This window comes from Carlito syrichta, unplaced genomic scaffold, assembly GCF_000164805.1.
Source record: "Carlito syrichta isolate Samal-C Ts95f unplaced genomic scaffold, Tarsius_syrichta-2.0.1 Scaffold314795, whole genome shotgun sequence".
NCBI lineage: Eukaryota > Metazoa > Chordata > Mammalia > Primates > Tarsiidae > Carlito > Carlito syrichta.
Genome location: NW_007258891.1, coordinates 141,465 through 165,600, shown reverse-complemented (window position 1 = coordinate 165,600; position 24,136 = coordinate 141,465). Strand labels below are relative to the sequence as shown.

The following is a 24,136-nucleotide window of genomic DNA, read 5'->3' as shown; positions in this document are numbered from 1 at the left end:
TATAGTATTTACAGAATAATTATTCATTTCTTTCAGTTATTATCTCTTTACAATTTTCTGAATTCTTATTCGACTTCACACCTAATTTAAGTATTTGTCCCAAAACTGTACAACTTTATTTTAAAATTTACTTTCAAACATTTTGGTAGGATCATCAGTAGCTGAGTTTTAGAAGTTCAAAAGAAAAAACCCAAAAAGCGATTTTCTTTCCAGCTACCTGTGAACAAGCCAGTTTGAGAGCAGTAGTATATCTGGTTTTCCTTGTCACTCTTTTTCTGAGCCAGTCTTTGAGAGTTAATTTCTATTTCCATTCATAAGTTGTTAGATGCTAGTTTCCTTTTGCTCATTTTAAAACTGTCTTTATAATTTTTAGAGCTTGTTTGAAGTGAGTGTGGTCTTTGCTCACCCAGAAACAGTTGAGGATTGCCACTTCCTGTAAGTTGCCATGCAAACAACAATGTTAATTCTGTAAAATTGTTAATGCTGTTGGTTTTCATGAAAATAGTATTGCTTCTCTTCCCAGTGAGCATTTTGGAACTCTGCATGTCTTAGTTGGCTTAAAATGTGACCTCTGGCATCATGTTCCTAGGCAAACCAATGCAACTCATATAGGGATTCATTTTGTCTGCTCCTGATATCCTGAGTTTAGAAGCCATTTGTATAAAATATATTTGAGTTATATCCACCTCAAAATAAACATGTTAACCTTTTATATTAACTTGAATTTTATTTTAGAGCTGCAATATGCCCAGATTGTTTCAAGCCAGCCAAAAACAAACAAGTAAGTTTCCCCCTTCTTACTCTTTTTTTTTCGTGGTAGAGTCTCCCTTCATTGACCAGGCTGGAGTGAAGTGGCACGCTCATGGCCACCCCAGCATTGACCTGCTGGGCTCCAGCAATCCTTCTGCCTCAGGCTTCCAAGTAGCCGCAACTACAGGCAAGTGCTACCACACCCAGCTTTTTGTTTTTTTTTTTAAATTGGAGAGACGAGGTCCTGCCAAGTTGCCTGGGCTGGTCTCGAACCTGTGGGCTCAGGCAATCTATTTTCCTTGGCCTCCCAAAGTGCTGGGATTACAGGCTGAGCCACCGAGCCTGGCCCCCCTTCTTACTCTTTACTGAGTTTTGCCTGAGCTGAATATTCAAATTAATAACAAAAAAGATGTATTAGAAATTTGGCAACTCTATCATGCTAAGACTCTGTCTTTAAGTATTTCCATTTGCTACTTTTATTTTATTTTATTTTTTTAAACCTTTATCTCTGACTAGGAAGTCATGGCACACAAACATCCTCATGTTTGTGTCAGGACTAGGTTGTTCCCCTATTGTTAAATTTAGAACCAGTGTCTCAGTGATGTTACTATTACCCATCGGGGAAATTCAACTTTTAGATTTTAGTCCCCCAAATTACATCATCTGGGAAAATTTGCAGTAAGTATCAGCAGCATTCCAAACTCTCATCTAATATCCATTTTCCAGAAATTGGTGTTTGAAATATGTAATACAAAGTGTATTATTTCAGACAGCCCTGAATTAATATAACCTATTTTAGGCTACGTTCGTAAAAGGAGCATTCAAACTCCTCTTTACCATCTTGATGTTAGCTGATCTTCACGTTAATGAGCAAAGTAGCATGTACTTTCATTCCTGGGATGCCAGAATACTATAGCATGGCACAATATGGTAATCTTTCACACCCCAGGTTCTTAGCTGGTTTTGTACACAGAGTCAGGCATTCCTACAGTTTCACTGGCATCCATTTAGTTGTCGTGGCTGTTAAAAGGCATGTAAGTTTATTGTGAAAGATACATCTGTTGGTCTTGCCTCTTGCTTTGACTAATTGTTAGGTCTTTTAGAACTGGGAAAAAAGTTGGTAACATTTGCCGAAAACCCTGTGTAGAAATAATAAGAACTGCAGACCAAGCCTCAAGCTGTGCTTCCTGACTTTTCTTATATTGTGGTACACTTAGAACATTACCATGTTTGTTCAGTACATCTGCAGTTAACAGATGAAGTTGCTTCTGGTCAGAAGCAACAGGCCTGGGGGTTTCCATTGTCTCAGGCTCTACCCGGCAGCCTTTGTGAACTAAGGAACTCAACCTCTAGCGACAAGAATAGTCCACTACTTTTCCAGACCAGTTGGGAAGCTCTGCCCAAATGACCTGTAAGACATATTTATCTGGAATATTTAGATTTATCTTTTGTTACCTTTGAGGAGATATACAAATGCCAGCATCAAATAATAGGGTAAGGAAATTTTTTTCAAAGCACTGTAGGCACCATCATTTGGCCAGTGGGAATTGTAGAGTCTCAAATGTAGTTTTCTTGCCTCCTGTCTGGGAGTAAATTGAATGACCTTTTGAAATTTTTTTCCAGCCTAAAATTTTATATCTGATCAAACAGACACTTAATTTTCAGTTCTAACTCTATGGTATCTTATAGAACTCCCTTGAGTTTCCCAGAATATGACTTAGAAACATTACTGCTTTGGCTGGTGATAAATTATTGAGAGGCTCACACTGTACATGCTTTCAGTCCAATGTGATGTCTCACCACAGAAGAAATGATTGTGATTTATCATAGTTAGCCCCGTATATATGTATCAGTTCTATTATGTCTACCATGCGGTTTGGCCTTTCTTATCTTAAAAAAGCCAAGTGGACATTTGTTGTAGATGCCCTTCTGTTGAGTGTAGTGGATTTGCTTACTCTGTTTATGGCTGGCCAGTGTCCCGAGTTGCTAGATGCCAGGGCAGGGCACTGTTTCACCCCTTACCCTGGTAGCCAACCCCTAAAGTATATATGGTGGCTTCTGAAAGGGTATAGGGAAGGAAACATAGATGGATGAATCTAGATTCTTCTCTGAGGTCTGGTAAAAAGTTCCAAGCACATTTCCTACCATGTCATCATTTTTGTATTTGAAGAAATCCACATTTTGAGAGGATTTGAAGAAATCCACATTTTGAGAGGGACAGTACAATGAAGGAGACCTATTCTGCTAGGTCAACCTGGGATTGTAGGCGTAGACTAGAAGGGAATAGGCAGGGCACAGTGGTTCAAGCCTGTAATCTCAGCCCTTTAGGAAGCTGAGGCAGAAGGGTTGCTTGAGCTCAGGAGTTTGAGAGTAACCTGGGCAATACTGCAAGACCTGTCTCTACCAAAAACAAACAAACAAAACTAGCCAAGCATGGTGGCATTCTTCTGTTGTCCCAGCTACTTGGGAGGCTGAAGCAGAAGGATCACCAGAGCCCAAATGGTTCGAGGCCGTGGTGAACCATAAGCATGCCACTGCACCCCAGCCTGGGCAACGGAGTAAGGCCCCAACTTAATAAGAGAGAGAGAGAGAGACAGGGACAGAGAGAGAGAGAGAGAGAGAGAGAGAGACAGGGCACAGAGAGAGAGAGAGAGAGAGACAGGGCACAGAGAGAGAGAGAGAGAGAGACAGGAACAGAGAGAGAGAGAAAGAGAGAGACAGGGACAGAGAGAGAGAGAGAGAGAGAGAGAGAGAGAGAGAGAGAGAAGGGTTGTAGAGGTACATCAACTGCAGAACTGACATGAACGCTTACGTTTTATTTATTTTCTCAAAACCGTTAAGTATTTCTCCCTTTTAAGTATGTAAAGTGATAAAATTTCTCCAACCATATTTTATATTTCACCTCTGATGCTTTCTTGTCTGGAAGATAAAATATGTCTTTTCTTTTTACCCTATATAGTCAGTATTCACCAGAATGGCAGTTATGAAAGCTTTGAATAAGATAAAAGAAGAGGATTTCCGCAAGTAAGTAGTAGTATAGAAACAAGGAAGCATCGTGGAATTTTAAAATAAAGGGAATACTCGAAATAAGCTGGATTATCTCTAAAACAAGACTCATATTTCAGGGACCAGGATTGTGTCATAGTCATTGTTATATACCCAATTCCTGGTGCAGTGTCTGGCATGTAGTGGTGTTCAGTAAATGTTTGTCAAATTAGTAACTGAATTTATGAATCAAGTCCAACTTCTTTATCTTTTAGAAGAGGCTGTTCAAAGAAGGAGTTGACTTGCCTAAGATTTCAATTGGATAGTAGAGAGTAGGCCTAGTGCCAGGCTTTCTGACTCTCCAGCCCAGTGCTATTCCCATTACATCCCTACTCCAGGATTTCCTAGTATTATTTATCTCCAGAAGGGGAAGAAGGAGCTTCATGTGTTTCCTCACTTGTTAAAATATGCTGAAATAAGGCTGGATGTGGTGGCTCACACCTGTAATTCCAGCACTTTGGGAATGCGAGTCGAGAGGATTGCTTGAGCCCAGGAGTTCGAGACCAGCCTGGGCAACACAGCAAGACCTCATTTTTACAAAAAAAAAAAAAAAAAAAGCCAAAAAAACCCAAAAAACAAAAACACATGGTGGCATGTGCCCGTAGTCCCAGCTATTTGGGAGGCTGAGGCAGGAGGATCATGTGAGCCCAGGCGGTCGAGGCTGTGGTGAACTGTGATTGTGCCACTTGCACTTCAGCCTGGGCAACAGAGTGATATCCCAACTCAAAAAAAAAAAAAAAAAGCTGAAATACAATAAATGCAATAAACCTTACATTTTAATTCTCAGTAAATTCATTTTATTAAGTAAAATAGTGTTACAGTTATCCTTTAAGTATGTAGATTGATATGATTTCTTCAATCATATTCTGCGTTATAAGGAAGTTTTCATATATTTTACTGACCTAAAAATGAGTCTCAGAATGGAATTATTTTTATTAAACTTTAAGAAGTAAAGACAGTTGCTCCATACAAGCAGTAGTTCTGAGTTTCTAAATAATTTCTTTGTTAGGATATCTTGGGAAACTATGAAATTTTTAAGTCACACATTTGGGGTTAAATCCACATCTAGTCATTTATAGGTACTCTCCAGTCTGTGGCTTTGGAAATGCTTAGATGATGGATAGAGAATAAAGCCATACATTGTTCCTTCCTACCTGTCCTCAGTTGGACTGAAATTTCATAGCTAAGAGGGTAGAGGCTGCTGAGTCCTACTTTTTCTGGCTCTGTGGTCCACGGTCAAGGCTGGAATACAAAGTCAAAAGAGAGAAAAATGGTGGCGTGCCCTCCCCATGGGTGGGACTTACATGACCAGTCTCTCACTGCATAACCCCTTTCCCCAAATGATTGAGGATCCTGTCAACCAGCAGTAAGCAGCAAGGGACAGCAAAAGTGGAAGCCTAGAGGGGCTTCCATTTCATGTGTGTGGGCATTTTCCCCAAATCTCCAGGCTGTTGGAAATTATCCTATGGGAAGATGAGGCCTCTGCTGGTGAAAGGTAGCAGCAGAGCTCTGATTTACTTCGTGCCACTCTCGTGGGTCAAAAGTGGTACTCTATAAGCCCGAAAGACCCATATTGTACCAAAGCTAAAAGACAGGGAAGCACTTAGTCCTTGAGAGACTCAGGCTCTGTGTGTGTCTGGGACAATGCTGATTCATCTTAGTTTTGTGACTCAATATTATGTCTGGAAAATAGTAGCCATAAAATTTATTTTGTTTTACAGGCAGTTTCCTTGTCCTCCAAACTCACCAAAGGCTGTATGCACTGTTCTTGAAATTGAATGTGCTCATGGTGCTGTTTTTGTGGCTGGTAAAATATTTAGTCTAGACTATACATACACTGTGAACTTACTCTCCTTTCTGAAAAACTCAGCTGACTCCTTTTCTGTTTTATTCTTGTTGTTATTAGATTCTGATTCATTGAAAAGTAGAACTGATGATAACTCAACTTGTTTTAGTTTCTGTAGGCATTCTTAAGGATCACTCGAGATCTGTTACTTAAAATACCATATCAAAGGGAAATGACACTTCGCAGGCTTTAATAGTTTTCATCAGAGATGACCAAGTAGAAATATGTGCAGGGACCCAAAACTGGTCAGGAAAAAGACAGGAGAGAGAATGTTTTACAAAATGAAAGCAAACTTGAAAAAATAATTTATGATCGCCAAAATGACTAAATACTAACCTTCCACCTGAAGAAAAAAGTTTGTTGACTTTCCCAGGACGTAATCTAGCAGACAGTTTTTGTTTTGAAAGTTATAGCTGTTTTATGGTAACTATATCTGAAATAAAATTACTTTTAACCTTGACTATAATATCCTGCCCTCAGGCAATGAAAGCCACCTATCTTAGTGCAAATTTATTCATAAAGCAGTGATTCATATTCTAGGGTTCTTTCACTTTTTTTAACTTAAAAAAAATTCCTTCATTTGAACTCTGTAATATATTATCATCAATGACCATTACGTTGAAAGTACTATTAATCACGTATGAAAACAGTAGTTTTCCTTGATCCTTGATACGTTCGATAATATTCTATAACTTGTTCAGTCAATCAGATTAAAAAATATATTGACCCATTTCTTTCAAACTCATTTGATGCACCATTCATATAGTTTCTTTATTCATCTATTCTATTGTTACTCTAAATCTTTTGATTTATTTATTTAAATGTCTCTCTCTCCAAATTAGATTGTAGGTTATTTAAAGGCTAGTCTTTGTTTTGTATCAGAGAACCTAAGGTCTTGATATTTGCTAAATAGTTGTTGCTTCTCTTTTTATCCTATATATCTCCTTTGGCAGGGAGATATAATAAATACTCCAGGAATCTACCGCAAACTCCTTGGATAATTGATGGAGAAAGGAAGCTGGAATCTTCAGTGGAAGAATTAATTTCAGATCATCTGTTGCGAGTATTCAAAGCAGAGAGTAAGCGTTATGACCTTCATATTTTGACATACTGTCATTCATGAATAGATTTCTTGGAGGTGGCAGGAAAGACTTCTATATTTTGTTCCTCACTATCAAGTCTGGTCACCTTGGCTGTAGGCTTTCTATAACTGGATCATCATGTCCTGGGGTCTCTGACCTGGGCTGGATTTCAGTCAAGGTGCCCAAGAATGTCTTTCCTTCCCCTCTCAAGATGACTGCTTTCTCCTGGGGAAATCCAAAACAATTAAAACTACTTTAAATGAATGCACTTAAGTCCTGGTGTTGGCACACCTCAGCCTTGGCCTTTTTTTTGGAATATGAGGAAATTAAAACACATCTTCCTCATTCAGTGCTTGTTCAAGATTAATCACTGGCAAATGTCCGGCTCCTGTTTTAACCATCTAAAGATCAGGCCTTGAGAGAATAAATCAACAACAACCATTTTACAAAGACTTAATGGCAGCCATGTTGTGTTTGAATTTCCTAGGTATTAATGAGCCCAGGTTTGTGAGATGAGTCAGGTTCCATCAGGTTTATGTTTTCCTTGTTTTAACAGACTTGTTAGGTCATAGGCAGCATGAAGTTTTGTGATTTCACATAGCATTAGATAAGAGGAAAGGGACTAAGATTTCAATCACAGGAAATCATGTTACACGTTAGGTAAAACTGCAAACAGCGAGCGTAGTTTGGAATGAGGCTCCTAGCATAATTAGAAAACCTTTTTTGGAGGGACCGGTTAGAAATCCATCCTTCTCTCTGAAAAACCTTAAGACAGTTGTGCTTTGAGAATAACAAACAGATGATTGAGATGAGATATGGCTGACTCATCCAGCTCTTTGACTTGCCAGGAGGAAAGAAAAGCACTTCAAACCACATCCCTTTTAGAATTTGTTGCCTATTAGGCAGGTGGACCCTTTTTCAAGGATTTTTTTTTTTTTTTTTTATGAGGTCTTGCAGTGTTGCCTAGGCTGATCTCTAACTCCTGGTCTCAAGCAATCCTCCTGCCTTACCCTCCCAAAGTGCTGGGATTACAGGTGTGAATTACTGCATCCTTATTACTTGTTATTTTTAAATTAATTTTTCACATTGGACAACTCCGAGAAGACAGTTCTAACAGGGTACCCCTAAGTTTTACAGCTCAATGAAATAAACCAATATTGCATGGAGCAGACTAGCTACTTATGTAAGCATCCCTTCTAAGTGAAATAGGCAAGTTTGTCTGTCAGTCACTTCATACTGGCTTGTCATATTATCTACTTGCTAATTCCCTAGTTAATGATTGATACATTTGGACACACTCTCAAAATCAATTTACATTTATTACTTTACTGATTTCATTTATTATTTATTTATTTTAGAGACAGGACCTCTGTCACCCAGGCTGGAGTTCAGTGGTGCAATTACAACTCATTGTAACCTTAAATTCCTGGGCTCCAGTGGTCTTCCTGCCTTAGGTTCCCTGGTAGCTGGGACTCCAGGCCTACACCACCTTACCTGGCTCATTACTCATTGAATAAATATTTGTCATGTCAGTTATCTGCTAAATACTGGTCAATGACTAGCTACAGGAGAAATTCCAAACCACTTAACTTGTTCTGGGTTGTCATCAAACTGGCCTCTATTCACCTTTCAGTTTCACTGTCTGTCTGCCCCTGGGTTTGAGGACCACTGTAGATTAGCTGAGCCATTTATAGTTTCTGATCATTCTTGCCCTTGATTTTGTTTTTTATGGGGGGTAAGGCAAGGCATAATGTAAATTTTAAAAACTCAACTAAATTTTCAGCACGTATTTTGTTTACCTTTTTTTTTTTTTTTTTTTTAGTTGGAGTCTCACTCCATTTCCCAAACTGGAGTTCAGTAGCATGCTCACGACCACCCCAGCGTCAACCTGCTGGGCTCAGGCGATCCTTCTGCCTCAGTCTTCCGAGTAGCAGGAACTACAGGCACGTGCCACCATGCCTGGCTAATTTTTTAAAAAAATTTATTGTAGAGATGAAGTCTTGCCAATTTGCCCAGGCTGGTCTCGAACCCATGGGCTCAGGCAATCCTCTCACCTCGCCCTCTCAAAATGCTGGAATTGCAGGCTTGAGCCACCGTGCCTGGCCTCAGCATGTATTTTCTAACATTTAAGGTGATGGCACCTTTTTCTTTTTATCAGCTGCTATTCTTAATTGCACACTAGTAACATTTCAAGGTTTGCCCCCAAAAGTTTCTCTCACTCTAGGGTCCAAGGATGTTTCTTTAGTCCTCAGGTTTGAAATATTTTTCTAAAAGATATAATAAATATCTCTTCTTCCTTAGTCTGGATTTAATACTTCCATGGCCTTCTCAGGAGCCTAGCTTTCTGTACCTCTTTCTTACTAATGGACTGGAATTTGTGGGGCATTTTATGGGCTGATTTACAAATGTGAGAGTTCTGGTCTGATTTGGCAATAACTGGTAAGCTTATGTCTCTAAGCCCTGTTCATTCCCTTCACCCCTGCCAGTCACAAGTTCTTGTTCAGTTACTGTGGACCTCCTAATTCCCTATTACGGCTGGTTAAGAGATAAGGGGTTGGTAGGTATAAGGCAAACCATTGCACCAGGGAGGCCACATCATCAGCTTCCCAGGTGCCATTTTGGATTCATCATTAAGTTATGGCTGTCCTTCCTTCATTAGTGTATGGCTTGAGTCTCTTGGCTCTGACTGGAAGCTATTGAGTTACTATGGGTTTATTAGTAACATGACATTGGAGTGTAAACATAGACTGGAGGGTTCTTTGGGATTTAGTGGTCTGCAGGATCCTATTCCCTGCCTGACCTTCTTTTGTATCTGAGAAAATTGTTAAGTGACTTTTTTAAAAAAAAAAAATGAACTATTTCCTCCTTCAATATTTGTAGCTTTTAGCTTGTGATGATCCATTTGACTTGGAATGTATACTGGTTTTATCATGGCTCCAGTTTATGTTTAATTATACACATAATGAATTTGCTTTTTAGAGTCAAACTTTTCTCCTCATCCTTTCGTAAAGGTTTTACTTGGTTTTGTTTTAAGGTAAGAAAGAAAGATAATAGAGTTTTCACCCTCAGCTTGTGGTCAGTCTGGTCGTGGGGCCTTCCTCCAAACAGTACTGCTGTTGGCTTTTCTATAGGATAGTAGTTAAGGACTACTTTGACGTTAGAAACACCTACCTGTGCCATTTAATTGTGTGACCTTGGGGAAATCACCTTACTTTCTGAAGCTTGGTATTCTTTTATTTAATACCTACTTCATAAGGTTATCATAAGGATTAAACAAAATAATGTATGCATAATTTTTAGCCCAATGCCCGGCATATAATAAGTGCTCAATAAATGGTGTCAATTGCTATCATTACTATTTTTGGTAGAGATTGAGATTAGAGTGGGATGATGACTGTCCCTCGGGGTTCTCTGTAGATTTTTCAAGACCTTCGATTGGGTTTCTACCAAAGGTTGGAAACAAATATCTTAGGGCTATTATGTCCCTGATTTTTTTTTTTGTTTATCTGCTTTCCAAAGGTTTTAATTTTTCATCCTCTGGAAGAGAAGATGTAGATGTGAGAACATTAGGAAATGGTAAGATTGCAACAGTATCACCTGATAAGAACTAACTTTCCGATTGCTACCCTTTCCAGACAGCAGGCTTACCATAGTCACTTAGGCATAACCAGAGTGAGCAGGGCCCAGAACTTCTCCAAGCGAGTGAGCTTTGTGGATTATGGAGCTGCCTTTAGAAATTATATATGTCTCAACAGGAGTAATTTCTTCAGAGGCCATCCTTACTGCATATTTGTAGATTATAAGGAACTTTCATGTGTATTAACAAGGAGGTGCCTGACTTCTATTTTCTAAAAGTTTGGTGTTAATTGTTCCATTTAATTACATTACAGGAGTACTAGTACAGTTTTTAAAAAATGTAAATCTTCATCTAAAAAGTGATTCTGTTCTCTTGGCCTTCATATTTCTCATTCTACCTTGTGGCATTATCAGAAAGATGATGAGGGTTAACGCTGAGCTAGTTGAAGAGTTATGGTCCTTTCCTCTCATGGAATCACAGCTTTTCCATTTCACTAGTGGATCAGGCAAGGAAGGATGAATTTCAACAGGGCATTGCTGCATGTGACAACATTACATTCTCGTAACCAAGTTAATCAGTGGTTGTTTGAGTTTTATTTTGTAATTAACACAGGTTTGTTCATGGACCTTTGGGAAAGCAGTCATTTTCACATATTGCCCATGTTGGGGTTTAGCAGTCCCCTTGCCCCCCAAAAAGCCCCTTGATTCTTTTCACACATTCTTCCCTCCCCCAGATGTAGTCATGCTATTAAACTTTCAGTCCTCTAGAGCTCAACCCGTTTTTCACACCTCCTAACCCTCTTGCATTAGCCCAAATGTTAACTCCATCAACACGTTTCTGTTTCATGACGGGGTGTGTGCTGCCAGGAAGGCCCTTTGCAATTGAGCTGGTGAATCCTCATAGAGTACATTTCACTTCACAAGAAATTAAGGAACTTCAGCAGGTAAACCACTTCATGACATGGAAATCGTCATGTTTCTGCAACTCTGTAACTGATCTAGAGCTGCTAATTGTTTTTCCTTTTTTTGCTACTACAGAAAATTAATAGCTCATCTAACAAAATCCAAGTACGTGACTTGCAGCTTGTCACAAGGTAAGAGTAGGCTCACTGGAGATGATGTCAAAAGAGAAGTTTTTCATTGCAGGTCATATAACTGATAAAAGAATTGCATCCTGAGTATATAATGAACCCTAATGATTCAATTAAAAATGGGGAAGTGATCAGTAGAGATTCTCTACTTAGGAATAACCAATGAACATAAGAAAAAATGCTCAACATCATTAGTCATAAGGAAATGTAAATCAAAACCAGTGAGATTCCACTTCACACTCTCTAGGATGGCATCATCAGAAAGACAGAAAATTATAAGTGCTGGCAAAAATACGGAGAAATTGTAACCCTTAATACATTGCTGGTGGGATTGTAAGTGCAGTCACTTTGGAAAAGTTTGGCATTTTCCCCAGAGGTTAAACATAGGACCAGCAATTCTATTTCTACATAGTGTATGCGAGAAAAATGAAAACTTACATCCACACAGAGACTTGTATGTGAATATTCATAGCAGCATTAATCACAATAATAAAGAAGTAGAAACTATACAAATGTCTATGGATAAAAAAATGTGGGGTCTCCATACAATGGAATATTATTTGGTAATAAGAGGAAGTAGAGACACATGCTACAACACAGATGAACTTTAAGACATTATGAAATGTCTTCCAGTCACCAAAAAGCACATACTGTATGATTTCATTCTATAGGAAATGTTCAGAATAGAAAGATCTATAGAGACGGAAAGTCAATTAATTGTTGTCTAGGGCTGGGGGAAAAGGAGCATGGGAAGTTCTATTAATGGGCACAAAGTTTCTTTTTTTGGGGTGATGAAAGTACTCTAAAACTAGATTGTGGTAATAGCTGTACAACTCTGAAAATACTAAAAATCACTGAGTTGTACAGTTAAAACAGGGAAATCATACGTAAATGATATCTCATTAAAGCTATTTTTAAAGAAAGGGAAATTTGGGACAAGGCTTATGTGTATTATATATATATATTCAGACAAACTTTAAAAAATTGTTTTTGTTTAGGGAGGCAATAGGACATATGAAAGAAGGAGAAGAAGAAAAGACCAAAACCTATAGTGCCTTAATATGGACAAATGAAGCAATACAGAAGAAAGACATTGAATTCCTAAATGACATAAAGGTAGTCTCAGTGCCCTTATTCTCTTTATTTTATTTTTCTATTGCCTATAAAAGAGTCTATTGTCTTCTAGTTTCTTACCAGAAAGTCATAGAGCATGGGCTTTGGACTGTATGAGACCTGAGTTCATATCCTGCTTTGCCATTTCCTAGTTGAACGACTGGGCAATTCACCTAACCCACTGGAGAGGCAGTGTGACCAGCGATGGAGTGTCCGACTCTGAAGACAGAGTGCCTGGGTGCAAGTCCTGGGTCTGTGTTTCTTAGTCATGTGACTTTGACAAGTGACTTAAACTCCTCATGTTTTAGTTTCTTCATCTAGAAAATCTGTTGAAAGAATTAAATGAGTTTAGTTATATAAAACACTTAGAACAATACCTAGCACATAGAAAACACTCAGCAATGTGATTATATTTGGTCATCTGTAAAAATAAATACAAAGTAGTGCTTACTTAGTAGAATGGATGCTGAGATTAAGTACATGAAAAAAATGTGAAAATATATTTAAATTACATATATTTTGGCACATGCTAAATTTTCCTTCACATGAACATGTCACTGTAGAAGGACTGCCCGCTCATTTGCATATTTCTCCCTACCTGTTCCTATTTCTTCCTGTAAAAATAATTTAGTTTCAAATGCAAGGAATGAGCAGAAATGGGCACAAACATGCATATAGTTATTGCATTTACATTTCTATAGACAATGTATGTAATGTTTTATAACAATCTAGAAGGAATAGGTTTCATATTATGACTCATCTGTATCATGGAATATTACTGTTCCACTGTTTTTTCTTTGTTTTGTTTTTTGAGTTGGAGTCTCATTCTGTTGCCCAGACTGGAGTGCAGTGGTATGCTCACAGCCACCACAGCCTCCCCCTGCTGGGCTCTGGCGATCCTTCCATCTCCACCTTCCAAGGAGCTGGAACTACAGGAGTGCACCACCACGCCTGGTTAATTTTTCTTGATTTATTGTTGAGACAAGGTCTCACCAAGTTGCCCAGGCTGGTCTTGATCCCCTGGGCTCAAGCAAAATCCTCTTGCCTTGGCCTCTCCAAGTGCTAGGATTACAGGCGTGAGCCACTGCACCCAGCCACTATTCCACTGTTAAAAATTATGTGGTAGGGCTGGGCATGGTGGCTCATGCCTGTAATCACAGCATTTTGGGATGCTGAGGTGGGAGGATCGTTTGAGCCCAGGATTTCAAGAGTAGCCTGAGCAACATAGTGATACCTCGTCTCTACAAAAATAAAAATTTTAAGAATATAGCCAGGCTTAGTTGCTAGTCCCAGCTACTTGAGAAGATGAGGTAGGTGAATTGCTTGGGTCCAGGAGGTTGAGGATGTTGGGGAGCAGTGATGATGCCACTACACTCTAGTCTGGGTGACACAGTATGAGACTTGGACTAAAAATATATGTATATTTGGCGGGGAACGGTGGCTCAAACCTGTAATCCCACACTTTGGGAGACCGAGGCGAAAGGATTACCTGAGTCCACTGGTTCGAGACTAGCCCGGGCAACTTGGCAAGACCTCATCTCTACAATAAATAAAAAAATTAGCCAGGCATGGTAGCGTACACCTGGAATTCTGGCTACTTGGAAGACTGAGGTGAAAGGATCACCTGAGTCTAGCAAGGTGATGCTGGGGTGGCCAGGATTGTGCCACTGCACTCCAACCCAGGCAACAGAGTGAGATTCCAACTCAAAAAAAGATATATATGTATTTTAAAATTATGTGGTAGATAAATGTTTATCAACATAGGAAAATGTTCCTGGTAAGTGTTAATGGGAGAAAAAAAACAAGGTATGGAGTCTGGAGAGGATGATTATATGTTATGATTTAAGCACACCCATGTATATATGTGTATACACGAATGGGTGATTTCCTAGACAACAAGTTGTGTGACAAAAGATGCCATAAATAAGATTTATACTTATCATGAAAAATACAAACACCCAATAGATTAAAATGAACAAAGGATATAAGTCAGCAGCTGAAACATGAGCAGCTCCAAATGGCCAAGAATCATTTGAAAAGATGTTCCGTCTCCAGGTTGAAGTAATAATATGCCACTTTGTTCCCTTAAACCGATAATGGCTATCCGCAAGCTGGAGTGGAGGAGGAGGACAGTTGCATACATTGTCAGTAGAAATGTAGTGTTTCCACCATTTTGGAAAGCAACGTGGCAATGACTATAAACATTTAAACTATATTGGTCTTCTGCCAACAATCTGTCCTGTGGAAATAAAACTTCAGTGCATAAGAATATGTATACAAAAATGTTTAAAGGCTTTGTTCCAAGTGGCAACATCAACAACAATAAAAAAACTGGAACTAAAGTCAATATCATTTTAATAAGGAAATGGTAGAATAAATTGGAATATTATACAGCTATTGAAAAAACAAAACCAGCATATGATCCTATTTGATTTATATATTAATGTACCTTAAAATGTTGGAAAAAAGATAGACATATGCCTACATCTCTGACTTATAGGGGCACTATGACATTATGAAAAAAACGGTAAAGTGCAAGAAAATGTCGATAGTATGCGTATTCTGGTGAAAACCTGCAAATCATTCACCTGCTTGGAGAAGCTCATCTGTGAAATGAGTGGATGGACTAGGTAATCCCCAGTGGCCCCTCCAGTTTTTAGATTTTGTGATTTTGTATCTAAGACCCTTTGGCTTTTGGCCCTACTTTTTGGGCCTTTCGGATATAGTTATATGCAGATATCTTTAAGATTGCAAAACACATTTTTAAACTTCCTTATTCCTTCACATGTGTTGTGTAAGTCATTCAGAATGCTGTGGGAATAAGAAAAGCCTATTTCATAAGAACAAAGGAAAAAAAAAGATTCACAGTTTGGGGGTAGCCATGGCATGAATTCATTAGAAGATAATTTTTATAGGTACGGACGGAGTGGTGAAAGGGTCTATTTTAATGGCCCAACGCCCAAGTAGACTGATGTGACTAGTCGATGTCAAATAACATTTTTACAGTTTTCAAATATTCTTTTTGAAATAAAGATAATAAAAACAGCTGGGCATGGTGGTTCACGCCTGTAATCCCAGGAATTTGGGTGGCAGAGGCAAGAGAATTGCCTGAGCCCAGGGGTTCGAGACCAGTCTGGGTAACTTGGCGAGACATCATCTCAACAACAAATCAAAAAGTTAGCTGGACAGGGTGGTGCATACCGCAGCTCCAGATACTTGGAAGGTTGAGACAGAAGGATCGCCTGAGCCCAGCAGGTCAAGGCTGCGGTGGTCGTGAGCATGCCACCGCACTCCAGTCTTGGGCAACAGAATGAGACTCCTACTCAAAAAATAAAAACTAACTTCCCCATTCTGAGAAAAAGTCACTTCAAACTTATTACTTGTCCCTCTTGTTAAAGAGCAACTGCTTCTAAGAAAAAATCTGAGTGCATATTTTTTGGTGTTTCTGATAATTCAGTGGTATAGGGACAATCGAGTGCAAGGTAAGACTAAATGAGGTTACTTCCTTTTGTCAGCTAAAAACAGCCCAAAGAAGACATGTGAATGTGTGTTCATCTGAGAGTTATGTTGGAAGCGATATAGCAACTCAGTTTGTATTTCCATTGACTCATTGGCTTGTGGTCATATACAAGGAGTGACTGTCAAGGTGAGAAGAGCACTCATGAGATAGTTGTTCATTTGAAGGTCAGCTGTTTCTGTACTCTAAAGTGGAGCCATGTCTTTATAGATGACTTAGCAGCAGTTCATTCAGCCTTGTCTTTTTTTTTTTTTTTTTTTTGGTCTTTTCGGCCAGAGAAAAATCAGACCTTATGGAGACAGCTTATTTCATCAGAACAAAGTGCTTCTTAAATCAAAGAATTATAGAATCACGAAAACCACAGAGTTAGGAGGGGCCATTGACTCACCTCTCTGATAAAAGCAGTCACACCCTTTCAAATGTGGTCTTTGTCAGAACTTGCTTTTTGTTTCTGGTGGAGAACTTGATAGAAAGGAGGCCAGACGGAAAACTTTCTTTTCTTAGCAGGGCTTCGGGCACTCACAAATAATGTAAATTAGGAAGAGTTGTTCCAACAAGAAATTGAGGATAATTAAGTTCTTATGAAACTACATTCATTTTTAGTTGTACCCGATATCTATTTTTAAAACTTGAAATTAGTTAACAGTTTACAGTATTGACCTCTAATTCTTATATCTCATGACATAAAATCTCTAATTTGAACTAATTGTGAGAAAAGCAAGGCTGTGTCCCTAAAAAATAGAAAATGAAAAAGGTAAAAATATACAGTATTATTACTCAAAACTAGGCTAACAGATACGATGGGAATTTATTCATAAAAAAGAAACCAGGAATTTATTCATAAAAGATTGTGTATTTATTCTTGCATGTTTAAACGTCAATCTTAAAAGTATTCTGCATTTGATGCAATACACCTATGGAGATGCTTTTTCCACTGCCCAAAACAGGTTTTGAGCTCACTGATTTTAATGCCTTAGTGCTTCTGCCATTTTTTGTTTCAATTCTTCCATATCGGCAAAATGCTTCCCTTTGAGGACTTTTTCATCCAGAGAACCAAAAAATAGTTGCTTGGGGCAAGACAGGGTTAATAGGAAGGTGGGGTATGGGGGACATCTGCTTTTGGTCAAAAACTGCTGAACACTCAGCGTGGTAAGGGAAGGTGTGCTTGTAAATTACCCACCATGAAATGGCAAACTTGTTGATGGAATCTCCAAAAAATTCAGTGAAGCTGAACGCACCTCTCACAATGCTAACTGGTACGCTGATGTCCATGGATTCCTAGAACACTTACCTAGTAAGGAAAGCCTGTACTACAAGGGGCCTGCCCTCCAAAAAATAATTCCGGGTTTTTGTTTTTTGTTTTTCCCAGTTCCCCCTTGTATTGAGAGGTCCTGGTCTATTGTGCACACTTATTTGTAATTATTATGTTGAAGTGTCACCTTAAACAATGATGCATTTTTTTCCAGATATATCCTTCTGTATAACAAAAACAAACAAAAACCCCACAAACAACCCCTGAGGGAATCTATGGTTCTCCATGCAAAGTGCCCATACACAAAAGTGGTGCTGAGGTCCCCTCCTGCAGCCAGACATTTCTCACCCAGCCTGAAATCCTCAGTTAGGTCACTCTGTCAGGTTAGAAAAACAAAGGTAAGCACAATGTCTTCCATTAGGACTCTGTTGAAGCAAAGGACAGGATAGAACTCCACGGTCATAACCAATTTGTTAAATATTAATGCCAAAGGGACCCCGAGGATCATTTACTTGGAAACCCTTTTTTAGTGGTGAGGTGACTGGGGCCCAGAAAATGAGTCATTGTGAACTAGGCTCAGAGACGTCCTACCTAGTTTGAACCTAAAGGATACAATTTGTGATAGCGTTAGTTAGTTTCTACCCTGACCGTGATAAATGGAGTCCTCTAAAGCAGCAGTCCCCAACCTTTTTGGCATCAGGGACTGGTTTTGTGGAAAACAATTTTTCCACAAGGTGGGAGGTGGTGGTGATATGCAGTCAAACCTCACTGCTAATGGGAATCTGTATTTGCAGCCACTCCTCAGTGCTGTGCTAGCATCACCGCCTCAGCTCCACCTCAGATCATCTCACAAGGAGCACGCAACCTAGATCCCTGGAGGGCACAGTTCACAGTGGGGTTCACTCGTGCCTGTGAGATTCTAATGCCTCCGCAGAGCTCCGCTTGCCCCCTCTTGCCACTGCTGTGCAGCCCAGTTCCTAACAGAGGCCCAAGGGCTGGGGGCCCCTGCTCTAAAGAAAACATCCCTGTGCTTGATGGATGACAAAAGAGGTGTTAAGACAGGCTTCCCTGGTGGGGGTGGGAAGGTGGGGGTAAAGCTCTGACTCTGGTTGTGGATCATGTTCCCCTCTAGGACTTAAAGATCGACCAGAAAACACCCCTGCGGGTCCTTCACCGGAGGCCCTTGGCTGTGAGAACGCGTACCATTCACTCCATGGAGATACACTATGTGGATGAGCATCATTTTCGCCTCCACCTGAAAACTCAGGCTGGAACGTATCCTTCCGCTTTCTGCACTGCAATGATCTAACCAGAGCCCTGTGGAAGAGAGATAATGCTGCGCTAGAAAATAGCTTCAACTTGGTCTGAGAGGGATTAGGGTTATACTGGAGAAAAATGCTTTTTGTTTGTTTGAGGTGTTTTTCCCCCATGAACTTTGTGTTTTTCAAATGACATCTTAAACCCTGAGGTTTAATGTCAGTTTTAAAGTTGTTTGTGTTTCACCTTTAGTGACAGTGTGGTACACAGGGCTGAGCCCATAGTACATGCCCAGAAAACACTTTTGATTGATTAATTTGCTGTCAACATTTTTTGTAAGTCACATGCTCATTACCATATTGGAGTATTTTTACCGTTTCAAGCATTTGCCCCAGATGATCAGACATAGGTAGTTGTAGATGGGATGGCACTGTTTTATGTCTTTTTTTTTTTTTTTGAGTTGGAGTCTCATTCCATTGCCCAGGATAGAGTGCAGTGGCACATTCACGGCCACCTAGCCTTGACCTGCTGGGCTCCGGTGATCCTTCCACCTCAGCCTTCCAAGTAGCCGGAGCCACAGGCGTACACTACCATGACTGACTAATTTTTGATTTATTGTAGAAATGAGGTCTTGCCAAGTTGCCTGGGCTGGTCTTGAATGCACAGGGTCAGGCAGTCCACTCGTCTTGGCCTCCCAAAGTGCTGGGATTACAGGCTGAGCCACGGAGACTGGTCACTTTACATCTTGATGGTAACATTATTGGCCACTGTGCACACGTATTTGTAATGGGAGTGGCCCATTACAACAGAGAAGATTCTTTCTCTACATGACTAGTAAAAAAAAAAAACCCCAAAACCCAGAATGTTTCAGTTTGTTTGAGCCACATAAACTTAGTTGACAGTATCTTCAAAGACTGCCAAGAGTTTTGACTGTGTTATGAACAGAAAGGGTGAGATTCAGAGTTAAAATATCCATGATCCAAGGCTGATACTTTTTGTTCATATTCTAACCTAATTTGACTTGTGTGGCTTATGCATAAGAACTGAGTTACTGATTAAAATATATCAGGGAGCTCCAACAGTCTTAACTTTAGTTTACTTTTCAGAGGTGTTCCTGATTTTTATTTGGTATCATCTTGTACTCCAGTAGCATGAAGTGATATTAATAAAATGCCCTCTAATTTGTATAAAACTCATGATATACATATGTATATAAGGGGAAAAAAGCAAGTTTTAATTGCCTGATACCATTCTCTGCATTGCTGTAACGAATCTGCCTGCCCTTCCCCACTGACGTGCTTTTCCTTCTTCTTCCCCTGCCCCACCTCAGGACCTGGATTTACTCATCTGAGCCAGGTATAGGTTATCTACTCCTAAACTCTTCTAATTTTGCAGTTCAGATCAAGGGATGATCTATTTAGACTCCAGTGGACAGGTATAACTTTGTTGTTTGAAGCACATTTGCCTATTGTGGATGGAATTTCATATCACAATCTAAAAAATTGTTTTCTTTCTCTATCACCTAGGTTGGAGTACAGAGATGCCATCATAGCTCACTGTAGCCTTGAACTCCTGGGTTCAAGTGATCTTTCTGCCTCGGCTTCCTGAGTGGCTACATCTGATTAATTTTTAAATGTTTGTAGAGACATGAGGTCTCGCTACATTTTTTTTGTAGAGACATAAGGTCTCACTACATTTCCCAGGCTAGTCTCGAACTCCTGGCCTCAAGCAATCCTCCCACCTTGGCTTCTCAAAGTGTGAGTCACTGTAAACACCTGGGCAAATCACAGATTTTTAAACAAATAATCTTTTTACCTAATCCTGCCTTTAGTTTTGGCATGCCAAGGAGGAATGCAATGTCTTCTGGAGAAGTAAATGTCTTTTCAATACTATTAAGACGTTTTTAGAACCAGCCACATACATACATGTATTTAAGGTATTAGCCAAGAAAGATACTTGATAAAGTTTTAGATACTGTATGATTGTACACAGAGTGTATGAGTTTTTCACTTACTACATTTATTTTGTGTATACCTTGTATATTTTTATTGCTCACTACACTGATCTAGCTCATTTGACTAAAACCTCGTCCCTCTAGCTATGAATAAGAACCTTTTGAATGTTTTTTTAAACATATTTTTTATTTTAAAATTGTGGGGATACAGTTAAGGGTTAGGTATACAAATATGCATTGTTCAGGTACCCTTGTTGATGAGGTGTGCCCCCCTGTACCCACACAGATATTGACGTTTGAATGGTTATTCTGGGGCCTTTTTGGTTTTTTCTCCTTATCATTGCTATTCGGAAGGCGCATTCTTTAAAGAAAATGAGAGAAAGAGAATGAGTTGTTGAGTAATTATGAGTTTAGCAAAAAGTAGTTACTAGATAATTACATGGCTTATGCTTAATTCAAAACGTGGTGAAGGTAGAGTGAATAAACATTCAGAAAGTGAGGCTATAATGTCAGCATATGATAATGCTGAGTTTTTAATTTATCATCTGGAAATAAATTTTTTTGAAATTCAAATTCTATCCCATATTTCCTTCTAAAAGCTGACTTACGGAATACGACATAATGCTGAGTTTTTTACTGAATGTTGGCAAAAACATATCCTTTAGGTAAATATTGTCAAGGTTTCAGTAGAGTCCTATGTAAGAAGTGTTCCCTTGGTACTTGGAGATAAGCTATAATGACAAAAGAAAGTTATGATTTTTGGTGAGCTTGATGTAAACACGGGTCCCAGGTCCTGATGCTGGCTGCCAATAGGAACCAGCTTGCCATAGCTTGTTTTCTTTTTGTTTGTTTGTTTGCTGAGGTGGAGTCTCACTCTGTCACCCAGGCTGGAGTGCCGTGGCATACTCACGGCCACCCCAGCATCAACCTGCTGGGCTCTAGCGATCCTTCTGCCTCAGCCTTCCAAGTAGCCAGAACTACAGGCATGCGCTACCACACCCAGCTAATTTTTTATTTATTGTAGAGACGAGATCTCACCAAGTTGCCCAGGCTGGTCTCGAATCTGTGGGCTCAGGCAATCCACTTGCCTCGGCCTCCCAAAGTACTGGGATTACACTCTGAGCCACCGAGCCCAACTTTCACAGCTTACTTTCTAAGATGCATGTCACAAGTTAGGGCTCAGAAATAACTTCTCTTTTATAACACTACCGCTTTTATTATTCCACCCTCACCCATCAAACCTTACCAAACAGTGGGTACTGCTTGCTATCTTTTTCCTTAAACAAATCCCAGCTACATTAAAGAGTTTGTACATGGAGACTTTGGGAGAACCAAGCCAAACATTGGCTCTCTGATGAATGTGACTGCAGACATTCTGGAGCTGGACGTTGAGGTAAACCATTTTATTGTGGAATATACATTTGCAAATCGAATTGAGACAAAACTATATTCTTTGCCCTTAAACCAAGTAGCACTACCCACCTTCGTAGGTATTTGAGAATGGTCAAAATCTCACGTGGCATAGTATTGTGGGGAAGGACTGTCCTCGGGGTTTTTGTTTTTTTTAATTACAAGGTCTCATTTATATTCCTAGCAAATATATAGCTACTTTACTAACTCTGCTTTACATATGGCATCAGGTCAAAATCCCTAAACCAAGCGAGGAAATAAAGTTGTAAGTACTCTTAATACATTCTTTGTACTCTAGAGAATTCATTCCCATACCTGTTTTGTTTTATAAAAAATATAAGGCAACCTACTCAGCAATATAGGTTCAGGACAAGGGTAGAAAATGGGATGGCCAATGATTATTAATAAAAGCAGTTTATAAGGACCCCTATGATGTGGTCCAAGTGCTTTTTCTTATAATTTGAACTGAAATAAGGTTAAATTCTAAAGTAATTAAAAGAATGGTTCTTTCAGACAGTTCTCCATAATATTTCATTTGAGCTTCAGTAGGTGTTGAGTCACAAGTTGTGTTCCTTGATGAAAATCCAGTTAGGAGGAAAGTCTCTTCCTGCCCCAAGCCCCCAAATATCTTAGGAGAGGCTAGCATTTTGCACTTGGGAATACTATCTAAGTTATGGAAAGAAATGAGGATAGTTGTCCAGTGTGAAAACAGCTACGGTAATGAAATTACCCCTTTTCAGCAGTTCTCTCAAGTGCTTTTGTATTAGATTTTACACCAGCTCCTGAAGACAGCCAGTGAGAGCACCTGAAGCCTCTTCAGGGAGACTATTATTTTATTTGTTTGTTTGTTTGAGGTGGAGTCTCACTCTGTTGCCCAGGCTGGAGTGCAGTTGCACACTCACAGTCACCCCAGTGTGGACATGCTGGTCTATGGTGATCCTTTCGCCTCAGCCTCCCAAGCAGTGGGGGCTAGAGGCATATGCCATCACACCCAACTAATTTTTATATTTTTTGCAGAGATGAGATCTTGCTATGCTGCCCAGGCTGGTCTTGATCTCCTGGGCTCAAGCAGTCCTTTCAACTTGGCCTCCTGAAGGGCTAGGGTTACAGGAGTGAGCCACCACACCTGGCTATATTCTTATCATTTTAAGTTCAGTAAACAATATCAGCTTGAAACAAAATTAAATACACTGCAGTTTTGTAATCGTGCATTGAAGCATGAGTTTTATTTATACAGTTTTCTTTTTTTTGAGTTGGAGTCTCACTTTGTTGCCCAAGCTGGAGTGCAGTGGCACACTCACAGCCACCCCAGCATCAACCCGCTGGGCTCCGGTAATCCTTCTGCCTTAGCCTTCCAAGTAGCCAGAACTACAGGTGTGCGCTACCACGCTTGGTTAAGTTTTGATTTCTTTATTGTTGTAGAGACTAGGTCTCACCAACTTTCCACGGGCTGGTTTTGAGCCCGCAGGCTCAGGCAATCCGCTCGCCTCAGCCTCCCAAAGTGCTGGGATTATAGGTTGTCACCGAGCCCAGCTGAGACTATTATTTTGAGGAAGACAGTCTCCTGTTAAAGAAAATCCCAAATGCATTAATCTTTCTTGACTGTAATTCTTAGAACAGCTTAGGGGTGTAAACGGCTCCGACCAATGTTTCTCAGTTTTGATTGCCCGCTGGAATCACCTATGGAGGTTTCAAACACTACAGTGTGCCTATTCTCCCCTGCCCTCAACCTAGGCAAGATTGTGATAAGTGATGCTTAATTTTCAGTTTGGTAAACCACTCATAAACTTATATTTGGGTGTTTGATATACCACTATATTCTGAAACGGAATATAGTATCTTCCAAAATATCTTCTTGAGATTTGTAGAAGATGGACACACACAAGAATAGTTATTGGGCTTTTCTAAAAAGTTTTCTGAATCTGGTGTGTGAAATGACTCATTGATTAATGAAAAAAATTTCAGTGACCAATTCAGATTTTAAACTTTAAATGTCAATAAAAACCATGGATACAGTAGATTAAAAACAAAAAAAAACCCCTTTCTCTTAATGTAGGTTCCCTAGGGTAGTTAAGATAAAGTGTGCTTTGACACATAAGGTGTGCTTCGATAGACCTGGTGTGTGTTTATGTGAAGAAAAAATAGTCTGCTTATTACTGTAATTTCATTGTGACTCAAAGATCAAGGCTTTGTTCTGGAAGGGTAAAATGAAGGTAAGTGGAGGTAGATGAATGAGATTTTTA

At 39.5% G+C, this 24,136-nt stretch overlaps 1 protein-coding gene across 2 annotated transcripts in view; it reads left to right on the top strand.

Annotated features, from left to right (window-relative positions):
- Window positions 1-24,136, top strand: part of PUS10 (pseudouridylate synthase 10) — an 87,702-nt gene that overhangs the window by 62,541 nt on the left and 1,025 nt on the right. For both annotated transcript variants that reach the window (XM_008071965.2, XM_008071964.2), the window contains exons 7-17: window positions 374-435; window positions 736-781; window positions 3,710-3,774; window positions 5,517-5,602; window positions 6,595-6,720; window positions 10,243-10,299; window positions 11,167-11,243; window positions 11,338-11,393; window positions 12,389-12,506; window positions 18,405-18,547; window positions 21,777-21,876. In XM_008071965.2, the coding sequence (XP_008070156.1) occupies window positions 374-435; window positions 736-781; window positions 3,710-3,774; window positions 5,517-5,602; window positions 6,595-6,720; window positions 10,243-10,299; window positions 11,167-11,243; window positions 11,338-11,393; window positions 12,389-12,506; window positions 18,405-18,547; window positions 21,777-21,876 (936 nt within the window). The remainder of the gene's footprint in view (window positions 1-373; window positions 436-735; window positions 782-3,709; window positions 3,775-5,516; window positions 5,603-6,594; window positions 6,721-10,242; window positions 10,300-11,166; window positions 11,244-11,337; window positions 11,394-12,388; window positions 12,507-18,404; window positions 18,548-21,776; window positions 21,877-24,136) is intronic.